The sequence below is a fragment of the Symphodus melops genome (genome assembly GCF_947650265.1).
Source record: "Symphodus melops genome assembly, chromosome: 1".
NCBI classification, from domain to species: domain Eukaryota; kingdom Metazoa; phylum Chordata; class Actinopteri; order Labriformes; family Labridae; genus Symphodus; species Symphodus melops.
The window spans coordinates 1,141,486-1,157,454 of record NC_136691.1 but is presented as its reverse complement, the minus strand read 5'-3'; the positions used below and the strand labels follow the sequence as shown (position 1 = coordinate 1,157,454).

General features: G+C 46.0%; 2 protein-coding genes across 2 annotated transcripts in view; one reads left to right on the top strand and one right to left on the bottom strand.

Moving 5' to 3' along the window:
- Window positions 1–15,969, bottom strand: part of LOC306824784 (tripartite motif-containing protein 16-like) — a 103,020-nt gene that overhangs the window by 36,705 nt on the left and 50,346 nt on the right. The window lies entirely within an intron of this gene.
- On the top strand, window positions 1,653–12,739 carry LOC306835615 (uncharacterized protein; the record flags this gene model as incomplete). Its single annotated transcript, XM_079362274.1, has 4 exons — window positions 1,653–3,332; window positions 7,467–7,709; window positions 7,820–8,695; window positions 10,509–12,739. 4 exons carry the CDS (start codon window positions 1,653–1,655, stop codon window positions 12,219–12,221), a joined length of 4,512 nt encoding a protein of 1,503 aa, XP_079218400.1. The 3' UTR covers window positions 12,222–12,739.

Sequence of the window (15,969 nt, the reverse complement as noted above, 5' to 3'; positions counted from 1 at the left end):
TGTGTTTCAAATTCTAATGATCATTTGTCTGAATAAATGGAACAAACAGTGTCCTCGCTTAACTGTTTGTTATTGAGACACACCCTGTCTGTTACAAAAAGCTGCTGTTTGTGGAATGCAGTCAAACCTGAACATCTTTCTGACAATGACGTCTAGCTAGCTAGCTAGATGTTGTTCTGAGATAATGCATTCCACTCCCCCACAAGTGCTACATGCAGTTCTGCCAGGTCATGTCAGGGTGGGTTACGAACATCCAGTCACTTTTTCAGCGGGTCCCAGACATGTTCTATTGGGTTCAGGTCAGGGGACGCTAATGGCCAAACCATATGAGGCACTCCAACTTCCTGAAGTTGAGCTGTGACAATTCTGGCACGATGTGGTCGAGCATTATCATCCATGAACAGAAAGTTGGGGGTGTGCTGGCGGAGTTGGGGGATGATGATGATGGGGTCTATGATGTCTCTGAGGTAAGAACGTGCAGTGACTGAGCCATCTACAATCACCTAATCTGTTTTGCACTGACTGGTGATGCCTGCCAGACTGTTGCACCTCCTCCACCAAAGCGAACTCTGGGTACCATATAGACTTTTGTGTATTCGACGACCATCCTTTCGGTGCAAGGTCACCTGACAGTCATGAGTGAACAGGACAGTAGACCACTGCTGTGTTGTCCAAGTCACATGGTCTTGTGCCCACTAAATGGTCACAGCGGTGTCATGGTGTCAGTGGAGTCACCTGCAGCGGTGGTCTGGCATCAAGCCAAGGCAGTGGAGTCAGTTGTGAACGGTTTGTCTGGAAACCCTTGTACTCCTCACGTCTCGTAAACAGGCCTGCAGCTGTGTGGCAGTAGCGGTGTCTGAGCGCAAAGGTCCTCAGGTACTGGTCTTCATTGTGGTCCATCAATCATGGGGCTCCACTCCTGGGTATGTCACCAACACAGCCATCCTGCAAGTCTGCTGATGACAGTTTGAGAAACACCAAGTTCACAATCAACATCTGACTGCCCGTTACTGACCTAAAGGCGTGCTGTGGCCAGGTGGCGCTGCTCGTCTGTTAAATGATGTTGTGTGTTCATGGCTGCTTGAATGATGAACCGGGAATGACTTGACAGGATAACATGTTGACAATTTTCAATACAAAAATTTGCTCTAAGTTGGGAAAAATGCTGCACTGCTGTTAGAAGCCCAGTCAATGTCTGTGATTGGTCAAATGTTGTAAACTCCGCCCATTGATGTGACAGCTGTCATGGAAACCCTATGTTTATTTATTTCTCTGTTTTCCATTTTTATACAGTGTTATGTTTCAAATTCTAATGATCATTTGTCTAAATAAATTTAAAAAACAGTGTCCTCGCTCTTTGTTTATGAGACATACCCTGTCTGTTTAAAAAGTTGCTGTTTGCGGAACGTAGTCAAACCTGAACATCTTTCTGTCAGTGAACTCCACCTGATGCAAATCTTTCCCTTTCCCCGCTCCGTCACAGACCTGTCGGTATGAGGAAGGGTGTGAACTAGATACTGTAGATTGCAGGAAAAAAAACACTTTATTCACTGCAGCAAGTCAACAAGAGCAGACGGTTGTTGTCCATCAGAGGTCTGACTGTGTTTCTATCCAAAGAAAGAGGAACTGTTTGACCATCACTGACAGGAGAAATGGCTCAACGAGAAAACCAACTGGACCAAGACAAAATCAGCTGTCCCATCTGTCTGGATCTCCTGAAGGATCCGGGGACTCTTACCTGCGGACACAGTTACTGCATGAACTGTATTAAAGGCCACTGGGATACAGAGGATTATAAGGCAGTCTATACCTGTCCTCAGTGCAGACAGGACTTCATACCGAGGCCTGTCCTGAAGAAAAACACCATGTTGGCAGATTTAGTGGAGGGGCTGAAGAAGACTGGACTCCAAGCTGCTCCTGCAGATCACTGCTATGCTGGACCTGAAGACGTGGCCTGTGATGTCTGCACCGGGAGGAAACTGAAAGCCTGTAAGTCCTGTCTGCAGTGTCTGGCCTCTTACTGTCAGAATCACCTCCAGCCTCATTATGAAGCAGCTCCATTAAAGAAACACAAGCTGGTGGAGCCCTCCAAGAAGCTCCAGGAGAACGTGTGCTCTTGTCATGATGAGGTGATGAAGATGTTCTGTCGTACTGATCAGCAGTCTATCTGTCTCATCTGTTTAATGGACGAACACAAAGGTCACGACACAGGCTCAGCTGCAGCAGAAAGGAGCGAGAAGCAGAGAGAGCTCGAGGTGAGTCGACTAAACACCCAGCAGAGAATCGAGGACGGAGAGAAAGATGTGAAGCTGCTCCAACAGGAGGTGGAGGCTATCAATGGCTCTGCTGATAAAACAGTGAGGAACAGTGAGAAGATGTTCACTGAGCTGATCCGTCTCATGGAGAAAAGACGCTCTGATGTGACGCAGCAGGTCAGATCCCAGCAGCAAACTGAAGTGAGTCGAGTCAGAGAGCGTCAGGAGAAGCTGGAGCAGGAGATCACTGAGCTGAAGAGGAAAGACTCTGAGATGGAGAAGCTGTCACACACACAGGACCACATCCAGTTTCTACAGGACTACCCCTCAGTGTCAGCACTCAGTGAATCTACACACTCATCCAGCATCAAGATCCGTCCTCTGAGGTACTTTGAGGACGTGACAGCAGCTGTGTCAGAAGTCAGAGATAAACTACAAGACGTCCTGACAGACAAATGGACAAACGTCTCACAGACACTGACTGAAGTGGATGTTTTACTGTCAGATCCAGAACCAGAACCAGAGCCCAAGACCAGAGCTGAGTTCTTAAAATATTCATGTGACATCACACTGGATCCAAACACAACATATAAAAAGCTGTTATTATCTGATGAGAACAGAAAAGTAACAAACACAGATCAGACCCAGTCTTATTCTAGTCACCCAGACAGATTCACTAGATGTTATCAGGTCCTGAGTAAAGAGAGTCTGACTGGACGTTGTTACTGGGAGGTGGAGAGGAGAGGATTAGTTTATGTAGCAGCCGCATACAAGAATATCAGCAGAGCAGGGAGTGAGTGTGCGTTTGGATTTAATGACAAATCTTGGATGTTGCGTTGTGACAACAACAGTTATAACTTTTATTACAACAAAGTTGAGACTCGTGTCTCAGGTCCTCAGTCCTCCAGAGTAGGAGTGTACCTGGATCACAGAGCAGGTATTCTGTCCTTCTACAGCATCTCTAAAACCATGACTCTCCTCCACAGAGTCCAGACCACATTCACTCAGCCTCTACATGCTGGACTCGGGGTTTATGGTTATGATTATGAAGACTCTGCTGAGTTGTGTAAACTGAAATAGACAGAAGTCTTTAAGGAGACAGATGTTTAACTTTCTGTGTTTGAAATCTTCAACTTGATTTTTATCCATGCTCGTTGCTGAGATCTGAAGGTCGTCACCTGTCAATCAAACTGTATGGGCGGTACTTTGACCTCTTCTCGTCTGTTCTGTAAATGTTTGAGCGTCTTTAAGTGACGCTCCTTCCTGTGTCTGTTTAGCCGTGGACTCTTTCACTGCTCACCGTGACTTTTGTTCACCTGAACTGACATTTCTCTGTGTGAAAATGATGATTTGTGTTCAAACATTTATATGCTGTTGTTTCTGTTCTGATTCAGAGTCTGAAGAGAGAGAGAGAGAGAGAGAGAGAGAGAGAGAGAGAGAGAGAGAGAGAGAGAGCAGCAAACTTTTCTTTCATGCTGATTTTCTCTTCTCACCACTTTGTACATTTGTATAAAATCTATCAAATCCCACTTAAAGAAAGGAGTTAGTCAGAATAAATGTTGGTGTTCATGTTCAAAGTGATGTAAAAATGTCCTCTGAGGTGTTTTCAAAATGTAATCGTCCTGATGAAATCAATAAGGAGATAAATCCTGGTTTAGATTCTGATCAAACAAAGTGATTGTGTGGATGAAGTGAATGTGTTCATGAAATGATTGAAGGAGAGACATTGAACACACTTTACTGATTTGATGTGTGAACAACCTGAAGTTTGACATCCTGAATAAACTCACATGAACTCAACCTTTTCTTCTTTGTCTTCATTACAAACGTTCAAGTGATTAAAAAAAAGTTGTCTGCAGTCAAGCAGCAGAAACAGCTGAACATGTTCTCAGTAAATGATGAAAGTATTGAACACACAGACAGAACATGAAGAGAGAGAGAGGGGGACGAGCAAGAAGAGATTCAAAAAAGATGTTGGAGGCTGGAGAGAGAGAGAGAGAGGCCGAAGATGCTTGTTGAAATATCTTTTGGGAACAGGTCTGTTGAGGGATAGTTAAATCCAGCAGATGGCAGTAATGACACTTTTCCAAAGGAAACAACTCATTGCAAACTATTAAATTTAAGTGGACATGAGGGTATTCATCCAACGACAGAGGTTTTTAGAGGCTTGCTGGGAGAGGGGGAAAAGCAGAAATCAAGCGTTGGGTGGAAAGGAAAGGCTGTAGCTAGTAGACTCTACTAGCTGCAGTAGAGTTACATGCACTTCTTTTAGCAGTATGGGTGGAAAACAAAATACTCATTTGCAGCCAAAACACATAAAGATCTGCTGTATGAGATCTTATAAAATGCTAAATGGAGTAACAGAACAAGGACAATATATTGTATTTATGTGGGTTCACATTAGCCCACATTAGAGTTCCAGGAAATAAAAAAGTAGACAAGCTAGCAAAGGAAGCAGTAAAGAGGGAGAATGTAGAGTTAGGGATCAAACTTTCAAAGTCAGAGGGAAAAAGCATCATCTGGAAGAAGTTGGAAAAAATGGCAGCAGTACTGGGATGGTGACACTAAGGGGAGACATCTTTACAAAGTTTGGAAATCCATAGGAAGAGTTGTAAATAAAGGAAGGAACAGGAGAGAAGAAATGATTATGAGTAGAATGAGGATTGGGCACAGTATGCTCAAAAGCACCCTTTACATAAAGGGAAAACCTCCAACAGGAAAGTGTCAGTGTGGGGAGAAGGAAACTGTGAATCAAGCATTAACAGGAAGTATGAAATAGAAGAGATATGATGAATGCACTTAAAAGGAGATGGCCAATAGAAATTATCATTAAAGACACTTTACTGAGTTGATGTGATGACGAAGAGAGGAAAGTGATCTTTAGATTTTTGACACAGACTGGACTTATCAAAAGAACGTAACTCCAATAATTCAAGAGGAGGAGGAATTACTGTTTCAATCCAGGAGATGGCAGTAATGCGACATAATGATGCCAACTGCTATAAAACTCCAAAGAAGAAGAAGAAGAATGACACTTTTTCTGATGCAAGCTGCCAATAAAATCCACAGAAAAAGATAAAGAAGAAGAAGAAGAGTTTTTTTTTTTTTTTACTTTTAAGTAACTGTATTTAAGAAACATTCAAAATGTCCTTAAAAATATTAAAAAATAATTCCCCCAAAAAAATAATACAACAACCATCATTGTAAACATTTAAAACCAGAGAGCCATCTTCCCCCATTGAACATGTGAGGCCTGTGTTATGTCAGGCATGTTTGTGGACACCAGGCACCCCCCTCTCATATTATTTAAATATTGTTGTTTTGTCAGTTGTTAAGTCTTATTGTTAAATATGTCTGCACAAAGGCACTGTGATATTTTTAGTGGGTATATTTGTGGATTGAAGAAGTACGAAGTGTAACACAGGCACTTTTGGGGCAGCTCAGGGCAGCACAGGGGGTCTTTGATGCCATGCGTAGCTCAGTTGACCAAGACGTCCGAGAGTGTGCAGCCACGCGAAGTTGACGTGTTTGTGTTTCTGTGTTTCAGAGCAAATTAAAGAATCATAAAAATCCCATGCACGCTTGGTCCTTCTTGTGTAAGTGTGCTACAAACACAAAACCTGCTTGACAGCCCACCCAGCTTTAAAACCATCCAGGTTGTTGGTCAGTCTATAAAACATGTGCTCTACCCTCAGACGGGCCGCCACTAAACCCCTCAGACAGCGTACTGGGTCTGTCCAGCCTGTTTCCAACAGTTTGTTTTTCCTGCTTTTCCAGATCGCCAGTTTAGCAGATGCAAAAATAAAATTGATTAAAACAAAAGTTGGTCTTTTCTTTGGAGTGTATTTTGGCCCCAAGATAAAGAGGGGAACAGAGAACACCTCCCCCAAACCCTCCACCCACTCCTGCAGCGTTTTAAAAACCTAAACCAATCGGGGACAGGACACGACCAGGTGGTCTAAGGTCTCTGAGAGAGAACAAAAAGGACAACCCTCCTCAGTGCTTGGGTCAAAGTGAGCTCTATGTCTGTTCGTAGCTATTGCTCCGTGTATTATCCTCCACTGGATATCAGCCATCCGTTTTTCCACAGGAGGCTTATACAGGACCCGCCAGCTGCCACAAGGGGAAAAGCCTGTTCCCAAAACGTCCATCCACCTCGACTCTCTGACTCCTAAAGAGGAGAAAAGTTCAGCACCTCGACACGGCTGGAGTGCAGCTGTTTGCCTGTACAGGAGCTGAAGGTTCCCAGTGCTGGAGTCTTTAAGTTCAGAATGAGGCCTCTCTCCTCTCTCCATTCCCCCACCTCGGGACTCACACTCAAGGGGGGGAAGCTGTACTTGTGTCCTTTGCTCCAGTGTTCAGCCAAACTTTGACTCTGTGCAAAAGTTCGAAGTGGTGCAGACAGAGATTTCCACACTCCGTTCACCAGGTTCTTCAGCATGCTGGTTGATCTTTTACCGGTCACTTCAGCAAGACTCACAATCAATGTACTCGCAAGATGGTCCAGCTTCACTACACCCGTCTCAACGAACGCTGTTTTTAGGGCAGCTGAAGAGAAAATGGTGTCACACAGGAAATCCTTATTGAACAAAGGTTCTTCAAGCAGCCACATCCCAGGCCTGGGGTCAGGTGGTCGTGTGAAGCTCAGAGTCCTCCAGGCATCAATGACAGAACTGTTGAGAGGTGTTAATCCAGTACTGCTGTATGAAGGGGTCTTCATTTTATTGTAGACGAGTCGCCAGGCCTTCCAGAGCAGCAACCGGGCCACAGCAGACCAGCAACTGCCTGCAGTCTGAACACAGCAGTCCTGGAGGTAAAGTCTATAAGGCCCTGCCCCCCCCCCCTCTGCCACAGGAAGGTACAGGACCGATGCTCTCACCCAGTGATGACTGGACCAGAAGAAGTCTTTGAGGAGCCTCTGGGCTGTGAACCAGTTCAGGCAAAACCAGGCCTCTCAGCCAGCTCCTAAGCCTACACAAAACCGGCTCTATGACTGTGCAGACACAGCACCCTGAGGCACTTATGATCAATTCTGGGGATTTTAAGCATGCAACTCTGGACTCAAGTTTGGCTGTTTTTAATCAAGTTGTGGACTGTCCTACACGAAACAACAGGACAATAGATCTCCTGTATGTTAATGTGAAGGAGGCATACAGAGCGACCCCCCTCCCCCCATTAGGGAAGTCTGATCACAACTTGGTTCACCTACAGCCATCTTACACCCCCCGGGTCCAAAAGCTGCCGGTTGAAACTCGATCCATCAGGAGGTGGTCCCCAGAGATGGAAAGTGCCCTCAGAGACTGTTATAACACCACAGCCTGGGAGGTGCTGATGGATCCACATGGTGAGGATATAGAGGGGATGACACACTGTGTGACGGATTACCTGAACTTCTGCGTCGACGTGGTTGCCCCTGTTAAGACTGTCCGCTGTTTCCCTAATAACAAGCCATGGGTAACGCGGGAAGTTAAGGCTGTCCTTAACAAAAAGAAGGCTGCCTTCAGGAGCAGAGACAGGGAGGCCATGAAGGCAGCACAGCAGGAGGTCATCGCTGTGTGAGGGAGGCAAAGGACACCTACAGGAGAAAGGTGGAACAAAAGCTGAGGGAAAACAACATGAGGGAGGTCTGGGAAGGTGTGAGGACCATCATGGGTCACAACACAAAGACCAGGGCCGCAGGGGGAACAATGGAGAGGGCAAACGAACTGAAAGACTTCTTCAACCGGTTCGACCAGCCCCTGCCCCCCCCTCTCCCACCCTCACCGCAGCCATCTCTCCTCCTTCCCTCTGCACACCTCCCCCCGGAAACCACAACACCCCCCTCCTCAACACAATCTCCGCTCCATCTCACCACAGACCAGGTCAGAGGACAGCTGAGGAAGCTCCAACCCAGGAAAGCGGCTGGTCCGGACAAAGTGTGTCCAAGGCTATTGAAGACCTGCGCTGCTGAACTGGGGGAACCACTACAACGGCTCTTCAACCTTAGCCTGCAGCTAGGGAGAGTGCCCACCCTATGGAAGACATCATGCATCGTTCCGGTTCCAAAGAAGAACCGGCCCAGCGAGCTGAATGACTTCCGACCGGTGGCACTCACTTCACACCTAATGAAGACGCTGGAGCGACTCTTTCTCAGCCTACTCAGACCCCAGGTACAACACGCCCAGGACTGCCTGCAGTTCGCGTACCAGCCAGATGTTGGTGTGGAGGATGCCATCCTGTTCCTGCTACATCGAGCCCACTCCCATCTGGATAAGGGAAGCGGCACTGTGAGGATCCTCTTCCTGGACTTCTCCAGTGCTTTCAACACTATCCAGCCCCCCCTGCTCCGGGACAAACTGAGCGGGATGGGAGTGGACCCCCACCTAGTGAACTGGATCTCTGACTACCTCACGGGCAGGCCTCAGTACGTCAGGCTGATGGACATCACGTCTGACACTGTGGTCAGCAGCACTGGAGCCCCCCAGGGCACAGTGCTGGCCCCTGTTCTCTTCACCCTATACACCTCGGACTTCTGCTACAACTCCGAGCTGTGTCACATACAGAAGTACGCTGACGACACAGCCATTGTCGGGTGTATCAGGGATGGCAGGGAGGAGGAGTACCGGACACTGGTGGGGGACTTTGCTGCATGGTGCCACACGAACCAGCTACAGCTCAACACCTCTAAGACCAAGGAGCTGGTCATTGACTTTGGGAGGTCCAGACAGAGGATGCAACCTCTTCTGTTAGAGGGAGCTGAAGAGGAGGCTGTGGACTCCTACAAATACCTCGGGTTGTGTCTTGACAATAAACTGGACTGGACAACACACACCAACCACCTATACGGAAAGACACAAAGCAGGATGTACTTCCTAAGGAGACTGCGGTCCTTTAACATCTGCAGCAAGTTGCTGGGGATGTTTTACCAGTCCGTGGTTTCCAGCGTGCTTTTTTACACCGTGGTATGCTGGGGGGGCAGCATATGCAAGCAGCACACATCCAGACTGGACAAACTAGAGCACATGGGACAGAGGGGTAGGAGTAGGAGCGTCTTTCCTTCTACCCTCATTGTGCAATAACACATGGACACTTTCACTTGTATGTGCAATAATAATCTCAACCAAGTGCAATAATCGCAACAATAATCATTGCCTTTTTTTGTATATTTTTTCCTGCTTCTTCCATGCATATTTTTTGTATATTCTTTCCAACGGCAGAGTGTTCTATTATTTATGCTATATTATTCTTTATATTGTTACCTGCTACATTTTTATTTTTATTGTATATGCTGCTGGAACCTAAATTTCCTTGAGGGAGTCATCCCAAAAGGAGTCTAAGTCTTTTAGTTCTATCAGTGTTTTCAAAAATAAAATGGAAATATTTAAAAAATCAAACCTCTGAAACATAAGTTTGAGAGCCAGACCGTCTATTCCTTCACACCTGAGGAGTGTCAGACACCTGGGATCAAATGTAGTCTGAGTCTGGACTTCCTGCAGGTCATTCAACTTCTTTTTCTTTCAGCTTTTCGATGATCTGGTTTGGATGTTAAAGACTTGATTGATTCTTTTACTCGTTGTGAAAGTTTGAATGAACGTGTTCCTTCCTTTAAGATGAGAACTTGCTCATGATTTAAAGTAAAGATCCATCAAGTCCTTCAGGATGAATGCATGTTTTCCCTGCAGCCTGTTTCAGCTAAAACTACAACTTTTAATTCTTTCTTTTTTAAAATGTAAAATCAGATGTGAGAACTTATCTCTCTGAGAACAATGAGAGCTGCATTGTTTCATATTGTGGTCACACTGACACCTGCTGGTGAGCTCCTGTCAGTACAGCTCAGTGAAATCTGACATAATGTGCCATTTCATACAAAACGATCTTTAAGTGCAGGTAAAAACTACAAATCAAAACACATCATAAATTCCCTTCATGTTTCTGCCCCTAGTTTTGTATTAATGTTCTCTGTTGTAAACAAGTCTCTCTCTCTCTCTCTCTCTCTCTCTCTCTCTCTGTCACACACACACACACACACACACACACACACCACTCCTCTTCCTGGAACCAGTCAGAGATTGATCAGCCCTCCCTCTTCTTCCTGCTCTCACACACAGCCTGCTGCACTCTGTCCTCATATTTCCTGGTTCCCTCCCGTTCAGATCTACAGTTTAGAGATGGGTGTAACCAATAAGAGCTGCACAGACACATGATTTGTAGATCAGAGGTGAAACTTGTTCCAGTTATGAGGAAGTGAAACTCAGACAGTCGTTGTTACAGAGAGCAGAAATGGCGCAGAAAGGAGTTCAGCTGGACCGGGAATCCTTCTCTTGTTCCATCTGTCTGGATCTCCTGAATTATCCGAGGACTCTTAGCTGTGGACACAATTACTGTATGAACTGTATTAAAGGACACTGGGATGCAGAGGAGGACAAGAAAATCTACAGCTGTCCTCAATGCAGAAAGACCTTCAGAGAGAGGCCTGACCTGGAGAAAAACACCATGTTGGCAGATTTAGTGGAGGAGCTGAAGAAGACTGGACTCCAAGATGCTCCTGAAGATCACTGCTATGCTGGATCTGAAGACGTGGCCTGTGATGTCTGCACCGGGAGGAAACTGAAAGCCTGTAAGTCCTGTCTGCAGTGCCTGGCCTCTTACTGTCAGAATCACCTCCAGCCTCATCATGAACTACCTGTCTTTAAGAAACACAAGCTGGTGGAGCCCTCCAAGAAGCTCCAGGAGAACGTGTGCTCTCGTCATGATGAGGTGATGAAGATGTTCTGTCGTACTGATCAGCAGTCTATCTGTTATCTCTGCCCTGTGGACGAACACAACGGTCACGACACAGTCTCAGCTGCAGAAGAAAGGAGCGAGAAGCAGAGAGAGCTCGAGGTGAGTCGACTAAACACCCAGCAGAGAATCCAGGACGGAGAGAAAGATGTGAAGCTGCTCCAACAGGAGGTGGAGGCTATCAATGGCTCTGCTGATAAAACAGTGGGGAACAGTGAGAAGATGTTCACTGAGCTGATCCGTCTCATGGAGAAAAGACGCTCTGATGTGACGCAGCAGGTCAGATCCCAGCAGCAAACTGAAGTGAGTCGAGTCAGAGAGCGTCTGGAGAAGCTGGAGCAGGAGATCACTGAGCTGAAGAGGAAAGACGCTGAGATGGAGAAGCTGTCACACACACAGGACCACATCCAGTTTCTACAGGACTACCCCTCAGTGTCAGCACTCAGTGAATCTACACACTCATCCAGCATCAAGATCCGTCCTCTCAGGTACTTTGAGGACGTGACAGCAGCTGTGTCAGAAGTCAGAGATAAACTACAGGACGTCCTGACAGACAAATGGACAAACGTCTCACAGACACTGACTGAAGTGGATGTTTTACTATCAGAACCAGAACCACAACCAGAACCAGAGCCCAAGACCAGAGCTGAGTTCTTAAAATATTCATGTAACATCACACTGGATCCAAACACAGTAAACAGACATCTGGTATTATCTGATGGGAACAGAAAAGTAACATTTACAGCTCAGAAACAGTCTTATTCTAGTCACCCAGACAGATTCACTGATTGTTTTCAGGTCCTGAGTAAAGAGAGTCTGACTGGACGTTGTTACTGGGAGGTGGAGTCGAGAGGAAGAGTTTATGTAGCAGTCACATACAAGAATATCAGCAGAGCAGGGTATGAGTGTAGATTTGGATTTAATGACAAATCTTGGATGTTACGTTGTTCCAACAACAGTTATGACTTTAATCACAACAGTGTCCAGACTCCTCTCTCAGGTCCTCAGTCCTCCAGAATAGGAGTGTACCTGGATCACAGAGCAGGTATTCTGTCCTTCTACAGCATCTCTGAAACCATGACTCTCCTCCACAGAGTCCAGACCACATTCACTCAGCCTTTACATGGTGGATTCGGGGTATATCTGAGTCTTTTTAACATGTCTGTTTCATATGGATCCTCTGCTGAGTTGTGTAAACTGAAATAGACAGAAGTCTTTAAGGAGACAGATGTTTGACTTTCTGTCTTTGAAATCTTCAACTTGATTTTTATCCATGCTCGTTGCTGAGATCTGATGGTCGTCACCTGTCAATCAAACTTTATGGGCGGTACTTTGACCTCTTCTCGTCTGTTCTGTAAATGTTTGAGCGTCTTTAAGTGACGCTCCTTCCTGTGTCTGTTTAGCCGTGGACTCTTTCACTGCTCACCGTGACTTTTGTTCACCTGAACTGACATTTCTCTGTGTGAAAATGATGATTTGTGTTCGTACATTTATATGCTGTTGTTTCTGTTCTGATTCAGAGTCTGAAGAGAGAGAGAGAGAGAGAGAGAGAGAGAGAGAGAGAGAGAGAGAGAGAGAGAGAGAGAGACAGAGAGAGAGAGAGAGGGAGAAAGAGAGAGAGAGAGACAGAGAGAGAGAGAGAGAGAGAGAGAGAGAGACAGAGAGAGAGAGACAGAGAGAGACAGAGAGAGAGAGAGAGAGAGAGAGAGAGAGAGAGAGAGAGAGAGAGAGAGAGCAGCAAACTTTTCTTTCATGCTGATTTTCTCTTCTCACCACTTTGTACATTTGTATAAAATCTATCAAATCCCACTTAAAGAAAGGAGTTAGTCAGAATAAATGTTGGTGTTCATATTCAAAGTGATGTAAAAATGTCCTCTGAGGTGTTTTCAAAATGTAATCGTCCTGATGAAATCAATAAGGAGATAAATCCTGGTTTAGATTCTGATCAAACAAAGTGATTGTGTGGATGAAGTGAATGTGTTCATGAAACGATTGAAGGAGAGACATTGAACACACTTTACTGATTTGATGTGTGAACAAGCTGAAGTTTGACATCCTGAATAAACTCACATGAACTCAACCTTTTCTTCTTTGTCTTCATTACAAACTACAGAAGAATATTTCCTGACAGTTAAAAACATACAAACCCATATTAAGTCAATATTATGAGATAAAAAGTTGAAACATTTAATGGGGACATATTATGTAAAATCCTCCCCCCTGAACTGCTGCCTTACTGTGGTGGGGGAGTTTGAGCACTCGAATGACCCTAGGAGCTATGTTGTCGGGGGCTTTGAGCCCCCAGCAGGGTCACCCAAGGCAAACAGGTCCTAGGCGATGGGTCAGACGAAATGCAGTTCATAAAACCCCTATGATGAATAACATAAATAGGACCGTGACGTCGCCCAGCATGGCGGAGCCGGGGCCCCACCCTGGAGCCAGGCCTGGGGTCGGGGCCCGCAGGAGAGCGCCTGGTGGCCGGGACTTTGCCCGTGGGGCCCGGCCGGGTTCAGCCCGAAAGGACGATGTAGGCCCGTCCTCCTGTGGACCCACCATCCACAGAGGAAGCCGTAGGGGTCGGGTGCAGTGTGGATCGGGCGGCAGTCGACGGCGGGGGCCGCAGCTTTTGGCGTTTGGGACGTGGAACGTCACCTCACTGGGGGGGAAGGAGCCTGAGCTTGTGCAGGAGGTTGAGAGGTACCGGCTAGATATAGTCGGGCTCACCTCCACGCACTGCTTGGGCTCTGGAACCCAGCTTCTTGAGAGGGGGCTGGACTCTCTACTTCTCTGGAGTTGCCTGCGGTGAGAGGCGGCGGGCTGGTTTGGGCTTGCTCATAGCCCCACAGCTCAGCCGCCAGGTGTTGGAGTTCACCCCGGTGAATGAGAGGGTCGTGTCCCTACGCCTTCGGGTAGGGGACAGGTCTTTAACAGTCGTTTCGGCCTAAAATGGATGGATGGATGGATATAATGTAAAATCCACTCTGACAGTGTTTTTGAACATTTATTTGTGTAACCTCAGTGTCTACAGACCCACAACATGTGGGTGATAAAGAACGGTTTTATAAATCTGTCAGGTCCAAAACTGACACTCCGCAGCTTTCTCTTAAGTTTGTCTAGTTCGTGCTGCATCTGTAAAGTAGATTCTGAGAACAAACAGACAGAGATCAGAATTCAGGTTAATAATACTTGCAAGGAGAGCGGGGCTGGAAACAGTAGAGTTCACAGTCTCCAAACCTACTCTGCTGTCCTCCCGCTCGTCCTTTCTTTTTATTGAAGAAGCACACACCTTCGTATTACACAATGTACGATTACTACATGATGCACATGATGGTGATAGTTGACGCAATTAACCGTCCAGCACGGGTATGGTCACCCTTCACACACACACAACCTCTTTGTTGTGCAACATCTCGTCTTCTGTTAAACAAGACACCGTATGTGTAATTAGGAATATAATGAGCAAAAGGGGAAGTGTGATTGCAAAGCTAAGTAGATTGCAAGGTTTAGTGTGAGTGCAACATGTACTTCTCCTTTGCACTCTCAAATATCTGTGCAGAGACATTTCATGATTAACATAGTTCCCCAAAGTTTTTAAGCTTTAGCACTTTATGATAACTTTATATACAATTTTATTCTAACAAAATCTTTTATAATAAAAAGACCTGCAAAAATGAACAAAAACTGAGAAAACAAACTTTTGGACATCATGACCCTGTTACAATAAATGAAAATCATTGACTTTCTTTCAAACACAGAGTTGTTGTTGTTTTCTTTTACATACATTCAGTTTTACACTCTGTTACTGAGAGACATGCTTCTCACACACACATGCTTAAAACACCACCTGCTGACATGGGGATATATCAGAGTGGGGCTGCTACACAGGGAGCAAGCCAGAGTGAGGGGTTTAGTGCCTTGCTCAAGGGCACCTCTGCAGGAAGGGACCTGGCACCTCTCCAGCAACCAGATCAACTTCCAGATTTTGATCCGCTTCAGGACTTGATCAGGTGACCCTCCGGTTTCCAAGCCGAGTTCCTACAGACTGAGCTACTGCTGCCCCACAGAAACTACAGAAAGTGTTTCATGTTTGAAATCTTTCAGACAAATCTGGAGTCGTTGCAGCGTCAACAGCCTCGTGGTTAGTGGGTGTGCCCCATGTACAGACGCCATAGTCCTCAAAGCGAGCAGCCCGGGTTTGGACTCTGACCTGTGGCTGCTTTCCTGCATGACATTCCCCACTCTCTCTCTCTCTCTGTCTCTCTGTCTCTCTGTCTCTCTCTCTCTCTCTCTGATCTTGTAGATCTTTCTGTGATCTTGTAGTTCTTCCTGTGATCTTGTAGTTCTCTGTTATCTTGTAGTTCTTTCTGTGACCTTGTAGTTCTTCCCATGATCTTGTAGTTCTCTGTGATCTTGTGGGTCCCGTGTACAGCTGCTCATGGCTCTGCAGAACGACATCCGACGGAGCAAAACCAAATACATCCTGTGCAAACCACAAGTTACATTCAGGACGTCTTTCTGTTGCGAGTCACTTATATTATCAGTGCATTATTTAGGATGCGTCTTCCATCTGCACTTTTCCCTGCCGGTTTCTGACTCGAGGTTCCTCTTGATGACTTCTTCCTGAAGATCCCATCTCCCAAGTGGCTTTATATGAAACAATGAGTGCATGGAGATCATGTCCTGATATCATTTCCTCAGAGTCGCATCAATTTAGAAAAACGTCCATAAATGTATTCAAAGGTTTCTCTTGGACTTCAACACTCGAGCGTTTACTATAATTCTCACAATGACTCAGCAGCAATGCATGTGCAGCATGTGTCTTCAAAGTGTGCGATGGAGACCTTAGCAGCTGTGTGTGTGTACAAGGGTGTGTGTGTGTGTGTGTGTGTGTGTGTGATTGGTGGTGGAGTGGAGCTGTTAATGGCCACTACAGCTGCTGCTTACCAGCGATGCC